This window comes from Brachyistius frenatus, unplaced genomic scaffold, assembly GCF_029030835.1.
Source record: "Brachyistius frenatus isolate BFR_SWC_R1_liver_20210118 unplaced genomic scaffold, ASM2903083v1 Contig_113, whole genome shotgun sequence".
Lineage (NCBI taxonomy): Eukaryota > Metazoa > Chordata > Actinopteri > Embiotocidae > Brachyistius > Brachyistius frenatus.
The window spans coordinates 941,687-963,094 of record NW_027210712.1 but is presented as its reverse complement, the minus strand read 5'-3'; the positions used below and the strand labels follow the sequence as shown (position 1 = coordinate 963,094).

Genomic DNA, 21,408 nt, shown 5'->3' with positions numbered 1-21,408 from the left:
AAACTATATCCATTATTTACATATTTGTTCAATAAAATCAGGCAATAAATTAACAAAAAAGTGTCGTCATATACAAGGCATTGTCAGGTTGTTGTTTTTTTATTTTATGATTTGGCTTAAAATGTCATTTGTTCAACTTGCGCTAGTCAACAATATTTATTTTATGAAACTTATTCTGAGAAAAACGTGCTGATATATGATCCAGAAATGTAGCACAGTCATACATTTCCTTTTTGTCTTTCTTAGCTGTGTGTGGTGACACAGTCCTACAAACTTATTTATAACGTATCAGGATCTTTGTGCAGCTGTTTCGGTGACAGCATAAAAACCTGACTAATTTTACAATCTGCAAATCATCTTATTAATAAGTAGAGGTCATTACCTAACTGTCTGATGTGGCCCGTTCTCCCACGGTCAACCTGCCTCGTCTCATTATAATTTGTGACGTTGACGATGACAATTTTGTTATCAGAAATTTGGTTAAATCATGAAAACTTGATGGGCCGTTAAAGATAGGAAAGCTGGTGGATTTCTACAACAACAACAACAAAAAAAAGACTCCTGAAGATTCACTTTGCTCGACCTGGAGAATTTAAAAAGTGCCTCTTAAGTCTGATAAAGCCGATGATTGATGTCGCCCCATCTAGAATACACGGAGACCTTTCCTGCTTTTCCTACTGGGTAATTCTAAAAGCAGTAAAATCAAACTCCTCCTGTGAGTACTGATCATATCTGATATTCAGATTTAAAGGTATGTGCATGTTGGGTCGATTATTCTGGGTATCGTGTAGCAGAGAGCTGTGATGGCCGAGTGGTTAAGGCGTTAGATTCGAAATCTGATGGGGTTTCCCTGCGCAGGTTCAAATCCTGCTCACAGCGATTGCTTTGCTTCTGGATATCTATATAATCTAGAAAAAAAATATCATGCATTGTTCTGAAGCATTTAATCCCCTGGGAGCTGAAAGAGATGTTGACATCTAAAGTAAAAAAAAAAACATCCTTCTTCCCTTGATCAAGCCAATGTTACTTCTCAAAAGAAGGAATATTAAAAACGTATTCAGCCAAAAATGACCAAAACACTTTCCAGGATTTCATTTTTAATCTGTAATGAGCTCCAAACATTTAATCACCCCCCCCTCCCCCCACCTCCTCACATGATGCTGCATCACACCCAGATCACGCAGCTGTTTTTTTTTAGTGTTTTTTTTTAATCCAATCAGAGTTAGCGTCAGGAGCGTATCTCACCGCTGATTGGCTGAAACGTCGGTCAATCGCGTCCTAAGGGCGTCGCCAGTCTCGGCAGCTGTCAGATTCACGGAGCCTCTCATCCAAACGGCACAAAACACGGGCTGCTTGCACACCGAGCCGGACTAATGACCTGCTTTACCCGGTGAAAATGGTCGTCTGAGACTCCGAGGTAAAGAATGTCACTTTTAAATAAATCATTTATAGCTGAATGACAACACTCGCGCCATTTGCGTTGTCTTACCCTCTGATTTGTTTGTAGCATGCTAACGCTAACGGCCAGCAACAACGGTGCTGTCATTGAAGGCTGTCAGCTCCGTTTCACGTGACATTACATCGTTGTTGTTGTTGTTGTTGTTGTTGTTGTTGTTTTTAGCTTGCTGAAATACCGTCGGGACTGTAGAAACCTTCCGCCACTGAATTGAAACAGGCTGACTTGCCTGTGTTATCATAGCTTATGATAATGCAGGTGCGTATCTAAGAGTTTCAGGGTGCCCTGAGACGCTCACTCAGCCTCCTCCTCCTCCTCCTCCTCCTCCTTTATATTTCTAACAGTCTTCATTTTCCTGCAGGAAGTAGACATCAAAATTTGCACGTCACACTTTAAACCTTTATTTGTTTCCTCACTGTTTTGCTTTCTTTCATTACACTGTATTTTGATATCTTGCCTGTTTTAATTATTTATCGTGCTTGCCCCCCCCTTCCTTCCCCAGAGTCCTGCTATTGATTGATTTCCCCCCTCCCTCCCTCCCCCCCGTCCCTGACCTCCATCCCGTCATCGCCATGGAGACGGCGAAGAGCTTCGTGCCGATCCACGGGAAGAACATCTCCTACAACACGGAGGCAGGCTCTGTCACGGTGCCCCACATGTCCATCGACAAGCTGTTCCCGGCTCTCCTCGAGTGCTTCGGCATCATACTGTGCGGATATATAGCCGGCAGGTAGGCGTGGAAAAAGCATTTGACGTGTTTGTGACTGATGTCGAGACCATTTACATATTGTTTTGTTTTTTTAATACTTAACTCCAACCTCCAAATTGGATATCACCCAAAAAGCATTCCAAGATCGAGCATCCATTGTTTTATTTCCTTCATTTTGCAGACATCATGGATAACTCGTACGTTTTGAAGATGCTCAGTGAAAATTTAAAAGTGACCAGTGAAGAAAGTGTGTGTGTGTTGTTGTTTTTTTATTCTATTCCTCCCCATAGGGCTGATATCATCACGGCCAGCCAGGCGAAGGGTTTGGGGAACTTTGTGTCGAAGTTTGCTCTTCCGGCTCTGCTCTTTAAAAACATGGTGCTGCTGGACTTTGGAAACGTCATCTGGGCGTTTCTCTGGAGCGTCCTGATCGCTAAGGTTCGAGTCCGAGCTGTCTCACTCGTACCAAATGTATTTTAAGTTTTTGCGAGGAGGTGCCGTTAAAACTAAAGTGTGATTTTCCTGTGGAAGTGGTGCGAGTCATGCTCCTGTCTCGTGCGCAGGTGACGGTGTTTGTGCTGGTACTTGTGCTGACGCTGATGGTGGCCAGTCCAGACAACAGATACAGCAAGGCCGGTCTGTACGCCATCTTCGCTACTCAGAGTAACGACTTTGCCTTGGGCTACCCGATAGGTAAGAGAGACTCAAAACGCTAACTCTCCTCATACAAGAAAAATACTGTATTTATTACAAATGATATCTTTTCTTTCTACGTGTCTCTGTCTCCACTTTCTCCAGTTGATGCTTTGTATCGCAGCACATATCCAGAATACCTCCAGTACATTTACCTAGTTGCCCCGGTCTCTCTCATGCTCCTCAACCCCATCGGCTTCGCTCTTTGTGAGGTGCAGAGGTGGAAGCAGACCAGCCAACCGCAGCGCAGCACGCTCGGCATCGTGGGAGTTGTAGTCCTACAGGTACGGTATACTTTTATAGCCAAATTTTCCATGGTTTCCCAAACTTTTAAGTTCGAATTAAAGGCCCAGTTGTTTTTTTTTTTACATTTATCGCTGTTCTTTTTGATTTGACTATAAGGGGTTGGAGTTTAATGCAGCTGTTTTTGTTTTTTTTAAAGACATTCTCAATGCGTCCTCTTTCAGGTGTCGAAGAACCCGATAGTGTTCATGGTGATCGTGGGAATCATCTCCCACTTTGCCCTGGGCCAGCGGATACCCGCCGTGCTGTCGGAGTTCATCGACGGTCTCGCCAACTCATTTGGAGGCGCAGCTTTGTTTTACCTCGGCCTCACCATGGTGAGTTTTGCTGTATCGTTTGTTTTTGTTTTTGTTTTCATTTTCATGCACCAAGTACATCTTCATATATCCGTCTGTTTCTGTGGCAGGTCGGCCAGCTTCGAAAACTGACCAGAGACACGGGAGTCGCTTTGATTCTGCTCATCACAGCCAAACTGTAAGTGAGACTCTGCTGTGTGTGTGTGTGTGTGTGTGTGTGTGTGTGTGTGTGTGTGTGTGTGTGTGTGTGTGTGTGTGTGTGTGTGTGTGTGTGTGTGTGTGTGTGTGTGTGTGTGTTAGAAGATGTGGGTGATGGCCAGTGTTTGTGGCTGTGTTTTGCAGGACTGCATTATATTCAAACATGTTTCTGATATTGTGTGTGCATTTAGATATAGTATGTAGAGAAGCAGTGTAAGTTTAATATAAGTCTGTAAAATAATCTCAACAAAAACTGAAAACTTTTAAGCTTCACAAAAGTCTTGGTTTTCATTGGATTGCACAGGTAAATAATAAATAATACTTTGAATAAATGTATAAGCAATTTGTGTTTTTAGGATAGAAATGCTTTGATTTTATGTTAATTACACTCCTCGATCTGTGATCTTTTTTTTCTGTCTCTCTTTAATGTCGTCCTCCCAGCCTGGTGATGCCGCTGGTCTGTAAAGACATGGTGGACATTCTGGACATCGGAGTGAACAGCACCAGTGCCAACCACACCAGCTTGTCCAACTTTGCTTTCCTATATGGAGTCTTCCCAACTGCGCCGAGCGTGGCCATCTACGCCGGGCACTACAACACGGAGTTAGAGGTGGTAAGTAGTGTTGCAGCATTAATCCTACTTTAAATGCCAGTTTGCAAAAACACAATATTTAAAACATTGTGAAATATGAAATGGATTATTCAGGACAAAAAAAAAATGAAAAGAAGACCTCCTCCACTTTAGTGTTTTATTAAGCTTTCATCTTTCGTGACAAAAATAAGCCATAACAGAATCAAACACACACGCATGCATAGCAAAGATCATTTTTGTTTTTGTTTGTTATTATGTGCCATACAGTTGTATCTACATGCTTTGACATTTCTCAGTTACATTCTTCTACTTAAGTTAGTAAATTAGTTGTCTTGTACACAGATTGTGTGTCATTTTGTTAAGAAAAATAAGCTCTATCAACATGGGTGTCTGTTTTTGATGAACCTGCTGAGGAAAGACTGAGAAAGTGAATTGTGTCGCAGCAAGTAGAAACACAACCTGCCTGTAAATCCGACTGTAACAGTTATATTTTAATCATTTTTAGAATTTCATCCACAAAAAAGCTGAATTGAAGTAAATATAAAAATTTATATGACTTTGTTTTTAAATTTCTTTCTTTAGGTAACATCAGGGATGGTCATCAGCACATTTCTTTCTGCCCCGATCATGTACGTGTCGGCCTGGTTGTTAACAATCCCTCTAATGGATCCGACCCCGCTGGTGACGGAGCTGGAAAACGTCAGCTTCAACATCAGCATCGTCAGCCTCGTAGCACTGGTGAGTGTCTTTACAGATTGAGGTCAATACTTGTAAAGTCCCCCGGTGGTTCAGTCAATGTGAAACATAGGAAATGCTACTTTTAAAAAAAAGAAGAAGAGATGTGAAAAAAGGAGATTACGTGTAAGAATAATCTTTTTATAGTTACAGTGGATAATACCAGGAGGAAGAGCTCAAGGACAGGAAGTTGGTGAAATGTGTATGAAGCAGATGAAAGTAGCTGTGCCTGTGTCTCCTCTCAGGTGTGGACCATAGCGGTGATGTTGCTCAGCAGGAAATTCAACAGACTTCCTCACCTCTTTGCGTTGAATCTTTTCCTGGCGCAGGTCAGTCCTTCTCTTGAGAAGTGGATATTTGATGTCATTTATGTTTTTCTCTTCTCTGTTCATTAATCCATGAAATATTAATGAAGCAGCTCACATTGCCTCTGCTGCTCTTACTTTAACTTTCTTCTCTTCCCTCTGCAGTTCCTGGTGTGCGTCAGTATGATCTTGTGGAACTTCCTGGTGAAAGAAAACGAAAATCTGGTCGGCAAAATTCTCACCTTCACTATGCTCTACGGCTCTCTGTACAGCACATACATTTGGACGGGTAAGTGTTTATATTCGTGAGGGGTTAGAGGTCAAATTACATATTTAAATGAATTGTGTAAACACTGGTGTTTGAGTGTGTGTGTGTGTGTGTGTGTTATATATTGTTTCAGGTTTAATCCCTCTCTGTCTGGCTCTGACGAACAGAGACGATCTGCTGAGACTCCGACCGGGAGTCTTCATGATTTTGGGCTGGGGGTAGGTCGGCAGCGCACCGAACACCTGAGAGAGTTCGAATGAGATTAGAATAATGGAATTAAACCTCTAAAATGTGTGTGTAGGGTTCCCTTCCTGATAGTCGGAGGTCTTCTGATATCAGGAGAGAGGACCGACACCATAGACTCCGCCTTCTTCTACGGCAGAGCTCAGGTTGGAACGACACAATACTTTCTGTCTCCGTCTCTTTAATTGTGTAATTTCTCCTGTTTTCTCTCAAGTCTATTTATCGAAGCGCAGGTTTAACGTCATTTGTTCAGAATTTAAAATTCAATTCTTGTGCCAATTTATTTTCTGTGCTCCTCCAGATAATCAGCACTGCGGTAGTTCTCGCCGTCAGCCTGGTCCTCGGTGCAATATCTCTGATGGGTCTCAGCCAGGGAGACAGGGAGCAGAGCGGCTACCATGCCCTGAACATAGCTGGCATAACGGGCATCAACGATGAGCTGAGGGCCCCTGGTGGCCTGGAGGATCCACCACAACAACAACAACAACAACCACAGACATTGATCGCAACTTCACCTGCATGCAGCATCAACTCAGGTAACTCTGTTCTGCATATCTGTATTTAAATATATATATATCGAACGGGTCTGACTGTCTATAACTGTAATCAGATGATTTGCAATGACCATGTTTTTTGTTTGTATTGTGTTGTGCAGACATCCACAGCTTCTCTCCTCTCCAGACCCTACCTGACATGATCGCCAGCACACAGAGGGAGCACACAAACAGAACAGGTATCATAAACAGAACAGGAACCACAAACAGAACAGGTACCACAAACAGAACAGGAACCACAAACAACAGGAACCACAAACGGAACAGGAACCACAAACAGAAAAGGAACCACAAACTGAACAGGTACCACAAACAGAACAGGAACCACAAACAGCACAGGAACCACAAACAGAACAGGAACCACAAACAAGCACAGAAACCACAAACAGAACAGGAACCACAAACAGAACAGGAACCACAAACAAGCACAGAAACCACAAACAGAACAGGAACCACAAACAGAACAGAAACCACAAACAGCACAGGAACCACAAACATGAATTTAATTTCATTATTCACCCATTCTATGTGAATTGTGACTTTATATATATATATATACATATGCAAATGTCATGTTAATTTTTGCGTTTGGTTACCTTGGTTACAGGTGATATTCTTAACTGTTGCGGGGTCAGTGGCAAACGTCTGTCTGTCTTTTTTAGTTTTTATTTGTCCTCATCGAATATTTGTTATCATAAATGTCACTGACAAAATAAACACTGATGAACTGGTAGTTAAGGTGTATTTCAAAATTCAGTGGATAGAAAAGAGAGTTCATTTCTGTGTATCCTTTTTATAATAATTCTTCCATTTAGGAAAATGAATGAAAATTCAGCTTTTTTTTTTTTTTTTGGTACACATTGGAGACACGAAGAATGTGTGATATCTCACTGGAAATTTAACAGGTTATGTTTAATTTCCTCTGCAGGCCACAGTGAGGCGCTGTGTGACGGGCAGCAGCAGAGTTCTTCCTCCTCGGAGCAGCCGCTGAATCTGCCGCCGCCCGGCCTTCAAACCACCGACGACAAACAGACTGTGAGACATGTGCTGCTCTGTCTGCTGCTCATCGTCAGCCTGCTCGCGGTGAGCATTAAACACTCAGTGTGTGAGAAAAGGTGTGAGTCTACTGAGGTTACAAAAGGTCTCTTTTTTTTTTTTAATCTCTGTTTATAAAAAAAAAAGAGAAAAAAGTAAAGATTAAACAACAGTTCCACATCCCTTCTGATCCAAAAGGGTTTTACAGAAACCAAAATATATATTTTTTGTGAACACAAAACATTGAGTCTTATATGTTGTTGTTTGTACTCAGTAGGAATCTAATTGACAAGCCACATAAAATGACACGTGAATATTTACAAAATATAAGTGTTGCATTTATCAGCTAGACATGTGAAGCCTTAAAAAAAAAAAAAAAAATCACCTCAAACAGGGTGTGTAGAGTTATCTCCAGCTACAGTAAATGTTGCATCACATGACACTTTTTAGATTTATATAATACCCATAATGTTAATCCGTAAAGCTGCTCTCTGATTGGTCAATCTGTGTGTGTGTGTGTGTGTGTGTGTGTGTGTGTGTGTGTGTGTGTGTGTGTGTGTGTGTGAGAAGAACCTGTCCAGCTGTCTGTGGTGGCTGTTCAACAAAGATCCAGGAAGACTTTACCTCGAGCTGCAGTTCTTCTGCGCGGTGGCGAACTATGGACAGGTAATCTGTGTGCTCTGTGTGTGTGTGTGTGTGTGTGTGTGTGTGTGTGCGCATCCGTGTGTGTACAACTTCCACTTTAAATGCAGCATTTTCTTCTTCTTCTTTCTCTCCCAGGGTTTCCTGTCCTTCGGGATTTTCGGTCTGGACCGACACCTCATCATCTTGCCTTTCAAGAAGAGGCGAGCTTGAGACTTTCATTCGTTACAGTTTCTCGACGTTCATTTAAGCTCAAATAATAAAATGGTGTGTTTTTGTGTTGTTTCCAGGTTGCTCAGCTTGTGGCAGGGCAGAGACCCGGAGGATCCGAGTCCGTCGGGCGTTCCAGAGGAGGTCCGGCTCACCTGCACGCAGTTCGTCCGCTACCACAAAGACCAGTGTGTCCAAGACATCGTGCACACACGCAGGTACGAGCACCAGATCTGGTGTGTCACACGTCTAATACCTTTGGAAAATCCATAACATCTCATTAATTCATCCTGTTAAAGGATAGATACATTTGATTTAAGCACACGGTGATTGTTTTTGATCTGAAGTTTCCTGTAGATGAACTCTGATCCTCTTCATTTTCCACATTATTACCGTCATGATTCTCTCTGAAGCCTCTTTGCATGTTATCTGGCCGTTGATTGCTTGCTGCAGTTTCACCAAACTTTTTATTTTTTTATTTTATTTTTTTAATACCTGTTATAGATGTTATGAATATGAAATGTAACCACCTTCCTAAAAAAAAAAAAAAATCTCCTGTGCTGGATTTTTTTTATTTTTTTTTTATCAATCTTTGGTGCGTCTCTGCTTTTTCTTCTAACACATAAAATTCTTTTTTCTGCTTCCCGCCTTTTTCTTTGCTTCCCCTTCTCTTGTTCCCTTCATCTTTGCCTGCCCTTCCCCCCTTCCCCCCGCCTCCCATAGTGGCTCAGGGGAGAGTGTGAACGCTTCGACAGGTGAATCCTTCCTCTGATAATAACAGGTTTGGAGGGGGATTTGAGGAGGAGGAGGAGGAGGAGGAAGAGGAGGAGGAGGAGGAGGGAGTTGTGAGACGTTCTCCCTCCCATCAGCACCTACACACACATCAGGATCTTCAGGAGCAACAGAATCTGCACCGGATTCACCAAAACCACCATCCGGCCGAGTCCAGCAGCAGCCAGACTCCGTTTCAGTCCCGACCCCTCGCAGGAAACCCGGAAGAGTATGATCCCGGGTCCGATGCGCCCGAGCGGCCGATTCCCCAGCCGCAGTCGAACCGTGCCGCGAGCCCGCCGCGGCTCCGTCGACGCCTCGAGGGCGCGTTTCGAGGCGGCGACTTGGTAGACTGGCTGGTGGAACGAGGGCTGTGCGCCGGACGGGCCGAGGCCCGACTGTACGGCGCCCGTCTTCAGCGAGGAGGAGTGTTGGATCCGCCGACGGGCCGGCAGAGCTTCAGAGACGAACCCAGCCAGCTGTACCGCTTCACACGGGGGAGGGGAGAGGAAGGTGAGGAAGAGGAGACAGGAAAGCAGGCGAGGAGAGAAAGCTTTGGAGGTACCGACCGGCAGCCGACCAACAGCCTCTAAATATTCTGGACTCTGAATTATATCAAGCCCACAAATTCTCTGCAGAAATATAATCGAGATTTTTTTTTTCTTTTTTTTGGAGGCCAGTGTGACTCCTCAGCACCATAAAGATGTGAAGTGGTGCATTTGATGGCAGCTTTACCTTGATTGACATTTCTCTGAGGCTATTTATGGTGGTCGCTAGTCGTTCATCCTTTCAGACTTCACTATCGAGAGGCTGCATTTAGAAATATACACAGGTGACGTGGCGGTGAAGGAATCAAGCGCTCCTTGCTGGTATTTGACCTTTCCTCTTCTTGACTTTTCTTCTGTTTCTGTCTTTGTCACAGCTCTGACTTCAGACTGCTGTGACAGTAGCATGAGACTGAAAAGTGACCTTTTTTGTTTTGTTTTGTTTTTGTTTGTCTGGATTGCAGTTTAGCCTCCGGATTCTCCGTGTGTCCGTGTCTATATATTTTTGTAAAGACAAGCTGCCATTCATCAGCCTTGTTGTCCTCAGATATTATTTATGAGACATTTACGTGCCAGTGGAGAGAAGACGATAATAAAGAGCAGACTCGTGAGCTGTACCGGTCAGCTCACTGAAAGCCAATGATGTTCTTACCGTCGGAGTTTGTTTTCTGGTTGTTGTTGTTGTTTTTTTTTTAGTTTGTTTCAGATGACATCGTCCTGATTCTGCCTGTTCATTTAGTATTTTATTATTTTGCACGTTCTGTCTTTTTTGAACCACTCCGGTCCGCGCCGACTGCTTGCATGACTCTGGAGCAGAACAGAGACGTCCGCTCGGCGCTGAACCGTTTGCACTGACTGAATTCAAGGTTGTTTTGTGTTTTTTTGTTTTGTTTTTTTTAAATTATGCAACTCACCGGATATTTTCTCCCCCGTGATGATGCTGCGGGAGGACGCGTCTTGTCTTTGCATCTTTCGCTGCTGTCGGGGTGAAATATTCCCCGTTGCTATGAATGGATTCATTCAGGCAGGGCGTAGAAAAAAAAAACGAGCACAGATGTCTCTCCGGTCCACATCTGGATGTTGAATTTACACAGGTCAGAACACCGAAGCATGTCGTTACGATGACTACACGTCTGTTCATTTGAGTCTGTTGACACATCTTGACAACACTGATGCAGCCATTTTTTTTTTTTTGTCGTAGCAATCGAGCTCGCTGTATATCGTCCACAAGACCACGACTTCGCTGTTTACAACTCTCATTTGCCCGTTTGTTTGCTGCTGATTTTCAATATTGTTGCAATGAAGTTTACAGTGTGTTGGCGAGGACGGAGAAGATGCATAGATGGTGATATATGCACACGATAAAACGCACTCATGTCACGCTAATTCTGGTTGCGAATGGACAAACAAGTTGTGCTTGATGAGGTTGTTCCAGAGTTGAATTATCTGCGGGCAAACCTTTGCAGATATCCGTTGTTCTGAGCAAAATTCCATATCATTTATTGACCCCTGACCTTTTTGCATATATTTCCATCATCGTCTCCTCTGCCAGCTGACACCACACCAGGCCATGCAATTCACATCAGGTCCTTGTGTTCATTAAAAAAAGAGATATTTTTTTTGAGTGCCTGCCTCAACCTGTGTGTGTGTGTGTGTGTGTGTGTGTGTGTGTGTGTGTGTGTGTGTGTGTGTGTGTGTGTGTGTGTGTGTGTGTGTGTGTGTGTGTGTGTGTGTTTTAACGTGGGGCGTGACAGGATCAGTGTCACCGGATGTTTTTTGTTTGAAGTGTTTTGCTGTAAGTCAATCAGGGTCAACGACTGCTCGACCGTATCAAAAGGCACTAATAAACTAATAAAATACAGTTTGCATCCAAAATCCTGCGTTTTACTTCGTCAATAAGCGAGCAATTATTGATTTTGACTGTGAATTCAAAACGAAGAAGGTGCCCGAAAAAGTAAACGGACGTCATTGAGTTTACTAGAATTTTCCATAAAACACTTGGACGACATGATGGATTAAAAAAAAAATCTTTAATTTAGTTTTTTTTTTTTTGGGGTGGGGGTCAAAGAAGAGGAGAACAGAAATTTCTCATTTTCCTCCAGAGCCCTTTAAAACTGAAAACAATAGTCAACATAAAATTTTTTTTTTTTTAAAAGGTTTTACTTGCCACTGCACTGTGCTGATTTAAAATAAATAGAATTTATTTGAACTGTCGGTGATTGAGCAACAACAGATTTAAACAAAATTTTGGCACTTTGGGTCTTTTTTTTTTTTTTTTTTACATTCACAAAACAATCGACAACAAATGGGAACAATCTGACTTCACTCCGTAACTTCCTGAACTGTCAGGATACAATATAAGATCTGATATCAAAAAACACACGTACAAAATATAATCTTTAGATTAGACTAATCATGAAAAGCCTCCAAAATATACAGCAGACACTCCAGATTTCTGAAAAGCATTTTCTCATTTTCTTCTAATGATGCACCTAAACTGATGAGTAAACACTTCAGCTGCTCCACATGCTTTTGTTTTCTTGAATAAAAGGCCACAGTTTAAGACTATTTTCTCTATGAACTCTCTTCTATGACAAAAATACAGACAAATCAAACTTAAACAGACGACATCACACTGAGTTAGAAAGCTCGCATTCACAGGAGCACCCGATGTGATCTTCTCACGACTGACTGCAGTTTACACGCTAATAAACAGTAAATTAATAACCGCCTGGCAAACTGTAAACCCTGATCTGTCTGATTTTAGAGAAGTAAATGTCTCCTACAGGTGATTTCAGGGCCGTTTTCTCTTATTAAAAACAAAACACACATTTTTGTTTTAGTAAATTTCACTGAACTCCAAACCAAATTTTAAAAAAAATAGTCAAATCAGCGCATTAATGCACGTCGGCGTTTCAAAGGATGCACGTCATGAGAAGATCTCCCCTCTGTGAACACGGCCGCATTAAGACACGCGTGTAAGTGCTTCAGGAAAATACAGAACATCTTGAGACATTTTTAAAGCCACAAAAATATGCTGAAACAACATTTTTTCTATTAACTTCGTGGAACTGCAGCGACTTGAGTTACATGCTGAATGTAAGGAGAAAGAAATGAACACGAGAGTCTCGCTGGTCTCCACACACGGGACATAAAGTACTCGATGTCTGTAAGGCTATCGGGTCTATTGAACAGATTTCTCCGCAAAGTGCGACGTCCGGTGTGTTTTCACCATTAATAAAATAGTAAAAAAAAAAAAAAAAAGGTGAGAATGCTGCAGATTCTTAAAATGTGATGATTTGCTGATTCTCTTTGTCCTGTTAGATAATAAACTGAACAATTTCAGGTTTTTGGATCGCTGGTAAAAAGAAAACGAGTCATTTTGTTGTTGTTATGAGCAAGTTCAAAACATAACCTCCAAAGTTTTTGGGTAAATAGTAAAAAGCATGTTTCACTTTTCATATATTTTTTAAACAAAATAATGAATCGATTAATCGAGCAATAAAATCTACAGATGTATTAATAATTAAAATAATCACTGCAGCCTTATTTTTATTTTTTTAAACAATGATCTCATCATATCGAGGTCATTTAAATAGTTTCCAGGCTGCTGCTGTATTGCTGTTTATACATTCCTCATCACAGCTTTTCCCTCCGGATGTGAAACTATTCTACACTTTCTAAAAAAAAAAAAAAAACCTTTCAAACTCTTTGATTTTTAAAGCCATTTTACTTCAAACTCCCCCAAAAAATGTCCGAGGCCCAGAAAACTCCCCTAAAACATGAGCTGTCGGTATTAAAAGCTTCTGTAACACGAGAACGAGGAGTCCCTGGCGTGACCTTACAGAAATCACAAGCCTGGAAGGCAGAAAAAGGTCACATGCCTCCCCCGGTGGACGACCGTCTTTCCCCGCCTTCGGTTCCCCCACCCCCCCACCCGCCTCCCCCCCGAACGTCGAGTTGCTTTTAAGCTCCTCGCCGACCCCGTCGATCATCGCCTCTTCCGGTCCCGCTGGACTTCGGCCCGGCCGGTTCCGTTGCTGTCCATGCCGTCCACCTTCAGGTGAGTGCGGCCGTAGCGTTTGATCAGCGCGCCGGGCACGAGAGCCGCCAGGGCGATGGCCAGCAGCTGAGCCAGCGTGCCCCAGGAGAAGATGTCGTCCAGGGAGGAGATCTCGGAGAGGATGGAGCCCGTCCGCACGCAGATGAAGTTGTAGGGAATCAAACCTGGAGGGCAGAGCGGCGGGCTGAGTGATCGGTGTTTGTGCTTGTGTGTGTTTTGTGTGTGTGTGTGTGTGTGTGTGTGTGTGTGTGTGTGTGTGTGTGTGTGTGTGTGTGTGTGTGTGTGTGTCTCACCTATGAACACAGAGGAGAAGAAAATGGGCATAGGGATGTTGAGGACAGGACAGGTGATGTTAAGGAACCAGTTAGGAGTCATAGGGAAGAAGCGGAGGAAAAGGAGGAAGAAGAACAAACTGCTGCGGTTCTCCTCCACCTGACGGAGGGAGGAAGAGGAGGAGGAGGGCAGGAGGAGGAAGGTGAGAGAAGACGGAGAGATGACGGTGGAAAATGAAAAACGGGAAGCAAGAAAAATGGAAAGATCCGGAGGTGAGCGGGAAATTTGAAATGTTTTCTTTTGCGGAGCAAGTTGTTTGCTGCACAGCAGAAAGTCAGAGAATAAGAGGTGAAGGAACACGAGGGTGAAATGTTGGATTCATCAAAAGCGCTGCAATTTGTGATTTTTGTTTTTGTTTTTCATCGTCAATTCATCTGTTGACTATTTCCCCAATTAATTGCCAAGTTGTTTGCTTTTTATAATGCCACAGGTGCATCTTAAAATGTCTCGTTCTGTCCGGACCAACAGTCAACAACCAAAAGATATTCATCTATTATCATTAAAGACAAAAAGAACCAAACAATATTGATATTTAAGAGGCTGGAACTGGAAAAGTTATCAAAATTCATGTTTTCGCCTCAACTAATAGATTAATAGATTGATTGGTGCGGCTCTAATCATCAATGATGCATGTTTCATGATGTTAATGTGTGACGTATTTTAAATTACTCTGACTTCACATCATTTGTCACCATGGTAACACGTTACACATCCATTTTTCAGCCCGACTCCGCCCAAGGTCGAAATTTTTGCTGAGGCAGGTGAAGCCGCCGACCTTCCTCTGCAGCAGCGCCACCTTCTGGGGGAAGAGCCGAACCACGTGCTGCTTTCCAAACGCCGACGACAGCAGGAAGCAGAAGGTGGAGCCGGAAGTGGTGAGCAGGCAGGCCAACATAAGCCCCTCCCACGGCCCGAAGATCGCACCGGCCAGCATGTTCTGAAGGAGGCGGTGAAACGGAGATCAACATCGACAACATTTTTTTGTATTATTTGCGTGTGCGTGTGCGCGTGCATCTCACCAGGAAGGAGGAGCCAGGGATGGCGAAGGACTGCTTGTACAGGTAGGCGCTGCAGAACAGCAGCAGGACGTAGCCGTGATGTTCTCGTTTGTATAACTTGAGCGTCTCGGCGAGCTCCCGCAGCTCGTCCAGGTCGGACGGGAACTTCAGCCTGGACGGAAAACAAACACACACACACACAAAAGAAAACAAAAAACAACAACACACAACTGGTTTTTAACAAATCAACATTTTCAGAACGCAACACAATCTTTCCCGTCGACTACTTCATCTATTTCTCCTTCGGATACTGATTTGCACAATTTTTTTTCCCCAGCATGCTTTTCACCTAACTGTTTGTTCCCAGACTTCACTGCGGACAGGTTTTTTTTTAAAAGGGGATTTATTTATTTTTATGTTTTGGCGCACCACGAACAAAATTCCCCTCATTCCCCATCAGCTGAAGTGTCAACAGGTTAACCAGCTGAAGTGTCAACAGGTTAACCAGCTGAAGTGTCAACAGGTTAACCGTCTGAAAAAGCCTCGGCAGTTAAAGCCGAAAGTAGTTGGAAAGGGTTAAAAAAAAAAAAAAATCTTAAATATGAGTGAAATGATTCTTTAAAACAGAACAGAAACTTCACACAACTAAATATGATAGAAATGTTTTTATAACAAAGAAAACCCGTGTGTGATCCTGTGTAAAGACCAGCGGCAGGGTTACGGGATACTTTTGATTGAGGGACAGAAATAGCGCCGCCGCCTGCAGACTTGAACTGAGGGCAGAAATACACGCACAAAAACTCACATGCACACGCACACGCACCAAAATCCCCCATCCCCCCTCCGACCCCCCCACCCCGAAACCCAAGAGGCCGGCTTCCTCCACCACCTGCTTCCAGCATTCCTTCTTCCTACTGGTCAGCGGACAAACATTCTGTCCCGTGATTGGTCAGCGGCCCGATGATGCGGGAGCGCTCGGATACATGAAACTACACGGGTGCATGTACAGTATTCGAGGAGGGAAATGTGTCATCGTGGGCACTTTTAAATTTTGCCTACACTGAACCCCCCCCCCACACACACATGACACACACACACACACACACACGTAACAAACAAACAAACACACACACACACACACGCACACACACACACACACACACACACACACACACACACACACACACACACACACACACACACACACACACACACACACACACACAGACTGAGTGATGTTGACTCCCACAGTCTGAAGTCACTTCAACAAAATGAAGAAATTATAGTCGTAATTTCCCATTTTTCTTTTAATTCAGTGATTAATTATGACAATAAAAAGGTCAGAAAAATAGTTTAAAATAGCCCTTGTGCTCTTTAGCAGACATAATTTCAACTAACATTGATCAAATTTTGCCCATGCATTTAGCAATAAAGTTTTTGTCAAAATGTAAAGCGACTTGAACAACCTGCACTCTGCTCTTAATTTATATGCTTGAATTATTTTGCGAGAAATAAATCACAGGATTTAAATGTTATTTTTTTTATCATACTATTAAAAGAGATAATAATATTTAGATATTTGTGCTTCTGGTTTCGCTTTGACTGTCAATACAATATTATCACAGTACTGGTTATGTCATATTCACTCAGTAGTGTTTCACTTAAGGACCCACCCCACTGTGGGCATGTTGTGCAGTAACTTTATTAAAATTGATTTCTAATCCATTTTTTTTTTTTTACTGTATTAAGTTTTCTTTTCATCAACCTCCTCGGGTTTTAAAGATTTAAAAAAAATAAACGATGACTTTAATCAGCTAATAGTTTTCTGTCACTAATGGCCACTGTCTTCACACACACACACACACACACACACACACACACACACACACACACACACACACACACACACACACACACACACACACACACACACACACACACACACACACACACACACACACACATGACTGGGCAAACTGGATGCCCACAAATTCATTTCACCGAGTGCACTCACAAAGTAACAGTATATGTGTTATATCAATTTACTTGGTACAAACACACACACACACACACACACACACACACACACACACACACACACACACACACACACACACACACACACACACACACACACACACATAAATGGGTCCTGCGCTTGGCTTTAGAGTGTCTTGGTCGGCGTTATTCTATCATCCTTAGACGACAACCTCCCTCTTGACTATCTGGTACATTTCAACATACCACTTAGAAGACTCACACACACACACACACACACACACACACACACACACACACACACACACACACACACACACACACACACACACACACACACACACACACACACACACAGTAATGTGATCAGTCCAAACTTAAGCAGAGAGAAAGACAAGAAGAGAAGTAAATATCAAACACAATCTAATAATAATAATAATAATAATAAAATATGAGCATCACAAAAAACTATTTGTGTTCTCTTAACTATTATTAATTGCAGACCCCAAATAGGTTTGTGTATAAAAATATCAATTGGACTCAAGATATTAATATGACAACGTTTTTTTTTTCCCTTCATGGCCTTTTCACATCCCAGCATGCACTGGGAAGGAGGAAGGTAAACACTGTTTATGGGTCACTGGTCCACAGGTTTATGATCTGGGGGGTTTGGAGAGGATTCCCAGGGGGGATTTTCAAGATGGATATGAGGGAGTCACAAAATGAGCTGTTACATGAAATTATGTTTTGCTTGGGGGGGTTAGGGTTCACTATTGTTATTAATAGATTAGTACGTGTTTGATCTTAAAAATGTCAGAAGAGGATGAAAAATGTCAACAAGTGTGGCCACAAAAAATACATTAAAAAAAAAAAGTGTTTATTACCATGGAGGACTGAAGGAGCCAGAAAATATTCACATTTAGGAAGCTGAAATCAGAGCATTTTAGTATTTTTTTCATTCAAATATGACTTAAGAATTGATTATCAAAATAGTTAGCAATTACTGTTTCTGTGGATCAACTAATCGACTAACCGAATTGTAGACAGAAGTTATCCGCTGGGACATGACAGCTGATATGAATGCAGCATTATCAATAATAGCCCATCATAATTCAAATAAAGATCAATTTAATCTAATTCTAGCAGCCTGTTGAATGCTGCCGTATGAATATAATTGATTTTATGTATTTTTATATCATATTTTATACAATATAGACTAAATCACATCCGGTTTTTTTGCTGTAACTATTTAAAAAAAAAAATGAATACGTTTCGGTATAGTTGTGCCTGATTTGATTGTCTCAGAGGAATAACTTTGGTTCTAATTTCTATTTTTCTATCCTTGAGAGGACAATAATAAAGTTTGGATTGTGTATTTAAAGTCCAGTCTCCTCACCTGTACTCCTGGACCACCTCGTCCTCCCCCTCGGAGGCCGGCTGGAGCTGCTTCGGTCCCGGGGGAAGATGCGTCGACAGCAGGTAGAGGTAGGCACTTGCCGCCGCCACGATGGCAGCAAATCCCGCTAAGGAGCGCATGTTGTCCTCCCCCCCTGAAACTCCCTTAGTCTACCGGCGAAACTCCGATGACACCCCGGGCTGAATTTAAGCGGAGGTGGGTGGGGGTGGGGGGTGGGGGGACCGCGGCTGAGATAAAGTCGACGTGTTGTGGTTCAGTTGGACGGCACCGAGGGAAGGAGGGTGTCGCTTACCGAGAAGCAGGCTGCAAATGACGGTTGACATTCCGGCTGGGGCTCGGCGCTCGGATCACATGGCAGCCGGCGACCAAACAACTTTCTTCAGACGGAGGGAAAAAGACACTGTTGTGTAACTCTATTACACAGAAACCACAATCCTTCGTTTCCTGCTCTTATTTTTATTCCCCCCCCCCCTAAAAATGTAACTTGAACAGAAAACATCTTCAATAATTCATCTTAAAAGAGGAGACACTGATGAAAGTAAAGTGGGCTATTGATCTTTTTGTATTTACTTTGAATGTGCACTGACACTATCGGGCCACTAGAGGGCGACGTGTTAAAGTCCATTGGAAGTTCAGAGGAATGAGCAGTGGTGGTATTTATAGATCAGGGGCCTTATCGCCATGGTGAATTATTCACTGGGCAACTTGAAAATATATAAAAAATATCAAATAATACAGACATCAAGCTGATGGCGCCTGTTGCTTCTAGAGAGTTTAGTTTTAAACTATTTAAACTGTTTTGGGGCTTTAACTTTATGATGCCTTTTTCATGAAAAGGCTCATTTCAGATGATTTTTTTTTTTTTTTCATATAGGTTTAAACTTTTTGGTTTTAAAATAGTTTATTTTGGCCTTTAACTTTTTTTTTTATTCAAATGTGCCTCATTTCTGATGATTTCTTCAAGTTGGATCACTATAAAAAAAAAAGTGTTATACTGGCTAAAATTGCTAATTAAATTATGTTTTTACTTTATTAGAATAATCTGTAGATATTTAAACTAATATTAAAGTGGGTTCTGCCTCCCGTTTGAAACCGAATGACACTTTATCTTTTTTAACATTTAAATATAAAACATAATAAGCACAGATGCATTTGTTTGATTGCTGCCGTTATTTATTCAACTTCCTTTGAATTGAAAGAGTTTTAGCCTCGTGTAAAGGAAGTTTGTCCTCACTCTCGCAGATGGCCACGTTTTCCTGCAATAAAGAAAAGAACATTTAGATACAAACCATATTAATACAAACCACAAATGGTTTCTTTTGAAATTAATTTCCAGCCCTGCGAAAATGCATTGAGGTCGTGTCTGTTTTAAACTTCAAACTCCTTCTGCTATCAGACCAGTTTGTGCACATGTCAGATTAGGGCGTATTTGGAAAGCATAGTGAAAGTGAAAATTATGATGTTTTCTCAGTTAGAAACGAGTGATGTAACTGCAATATAGATTTTACACATGCATGCACAAAGAAGCACAAAGTCTGACCTGTCTGACTCTCCACATTTCCTTCCGCTGGTACAACTGGCCTCGCGTGAACCGGTTCACCCCTCAGCAGTTCTGATAGGGCTTCATCCTCCGGGATAACTGTTGAGATTGGAGCACAGATGCCATCAGAAAGGAAATACACACAATTTTGGTCAACCCGACACACGTTTTGATAGACATTCAGACATGTACACACACACACACGAGACCTACCTTCAGAGTCCCAAGGGGGAACGGTGGGCATCGCTTTAAGTCCGACCACGAGAGCCAGGAGCAGGAACAAAAGCCGAGCTTTCATTTTCCACAAGTGAACACTGAGGCTCAGCGTAATCCTCTGCCTTTTATTCCACGATAAAGAGCGCTATCGGTGAAAGCGTGAAGAAAAGATTTTAAATTATATCTCACCTCGGCTATCAAACTCACCAGCAGGTCTTTAACAGGAAATGTCTGCTGTTTATGGTGTCTCCGAGTTGTTGTGACCGATTTAAATCCTACCAAGATTAAAAGGACTCAAACTGGGCGTGTGAATATCGAAAGCCTCTTAACAATCTACCCAGGTCAGTTTTTGGAAAATATTTGCTATGAAAATAAATCAGTCACTCCCTGCATTCAAGAGAACAGAGCTATGGACATGAGCTACTCATACTCATATGGGTGCTCAGTGAATTGTGTTAGTGATACAGGAAGCGTCGGTACGGTGAGACCTCTTTATTGTTAGATACATGTTATTATTGTATAGCACACTGAATTTCAACTGAAACAATGAAATAATAGTGTTTAATTTAAGGGCTTTTAGAGCCACATCAGGTAAAGAATGAAGGAATTATAGCCATTTATTTACATTATGACTTCATGTAATGGTCGTTTTTTTTTTTTTTTTTTACTTTTCAGATTCTTTCTTAGTTTCTTTCCTTTTCAGCTTGCTTAGATAATTGGTTACCATGGCAGCATACCTATTATTACTTTCTTAAACTCGTCCAGTTGCCTCAAAATATCACTTGGAAATCCTCAACGTGACAGTCAAACCGTGGATCTACGTCACACTACTTTGCACATGCGCGCCACGTGTGCGCCACAGAGGGATGGCACCGAGGCAAGACCTGAAGGATACAGATGGAAGAAGGCTTTACAAAACATAGAAAAGCGGGACGGCAACGAGGCGGGAAGTCTGAAGGATGCTGTGGAGGAGGAGTTTTCACCTGTTGGTGCGGTGGCGGGTGAGTCAGTACGTCAGAGCCGCCGCGTTACCGAAAAGCTCAGGTTGTTCAAGAAGAAGGAGGAGCTGGCGCGCGCGGCTCAGGAGTTCTCAAATGTTGTTTTTTTGTTGTTGTTGTCACCAAACACATTTATGTAAACAAGTATTTCGAAGGAACACCTTAAAATATGATTAAAGTACATTTTAATGCGGCTTCATTTCACGTTTAAAACAGCAACCTTATGCACTAATTGGGAAACTTGTATTCCCCCCTCCCCTCCCCCCCCATATGTTTAAACAATGGGGGCC

The 21,408-nt window shown here is 42.3% G+C and overlaps 2 protein-coding genes, 1 long non-coding RNA gene and 1 other non-coding gene across 4 annotated transcripts; 2 read left to right on the top strand and 2 right to left on the bottom strand.

Annotated features, from left to right (window-relative positions):
- Nucleotides 1-797: 797 nt before the first annotated feature.
- Nucleotides 798-879, top strand: trnas-cga (transfer RNA serine (anticodon CGA)). The gene has a single exon. It is a non-coding gene; the product is annotated as a tRNA-Ser (tRNA).
- Nucleotides 880-1,307: 428 nt separating this feature from the next.
- On the top strand, nt 1,308-9,105 carry gpr155b (G protein-coupled receptor 155b). Its single transcript, XM_069712883.1, has 20 exons — nt 1,308-1,417; nt 1,959-2,186; nt 2,456-2,603; nt 2,729-2,858; nt 2,964-3,142; nt 3,326-3,478; nt 3,568-3,635; nt 4,097-4,268; nt 4,830-4,985; nt 5,228-5,311; nt 5,453-5,576; nt 5,689-5,773; nt 5,857-5,944; nt 6,100-6,334; nt 6,454-6,531; nt 7,281-7,435; nt 7,958-8,053; nt 8,168-8,232; nt 8,320-8,457; nt 8,963-9,105. The coding sequence occupies exons 2-20, from the start codon at nt 2,029-2,031 to the stop codon at nt 9,009-9,011; spliced, it is 2,361 nt and encodes a 786-aa protein (XP_069568984.1). The 5' UTR covers nt 1,308-1,417; nt 1,959-2,028; the 3' UTR covers nt 9,012-9,105.
- Nucleotides 9,106-13,497: 4,392 nt separating this feature from the next.
- On the bottom strand, nt 13,498-18,778 carry LOC138629283 (transmembrane protein 41A-B-like). Its single transcript, XM_069712895.1, has 5 exons — nt 18,344-18,778; nt 14,971-15,121; nt 14,727-14,888; nt 13,912-14,050; nt 13,498-13,782 (listed from the first exon to the last, which is right to left on the bottom strand). The coding sequence occupies exons 1-5, from the start codon at nt 18,481-18,483 to the stop codon at nt 13,547-13,549; spliced, it is 828 nt and encodes a 275-aa protein (XP_069568996.1). The 5' UTR covers nt 18,484-18,778; the 3' UTR covers nt 13,498-13,546.
- Nucleotides 18,779-19,521: 743 nt separating this feature from the next.
- Nucleotides 19,522-20,402, bottom strand: LOC138629294 (uncharacterized). The gene is made up of 3 exons (XR_011311535.1): nt 20,118-20,402; nt 19,905-20,003; nt 19,522-19,620 (listed from the first exon to the last, which is right to left on the bottom strand). It is a non-coding gene; the product is annotated as an uncharacterized lncRNA (long non-coding RNA).
- Between the last annotated feature and the right edge of the window lie 1,006 nt (nt 20,403-21,408).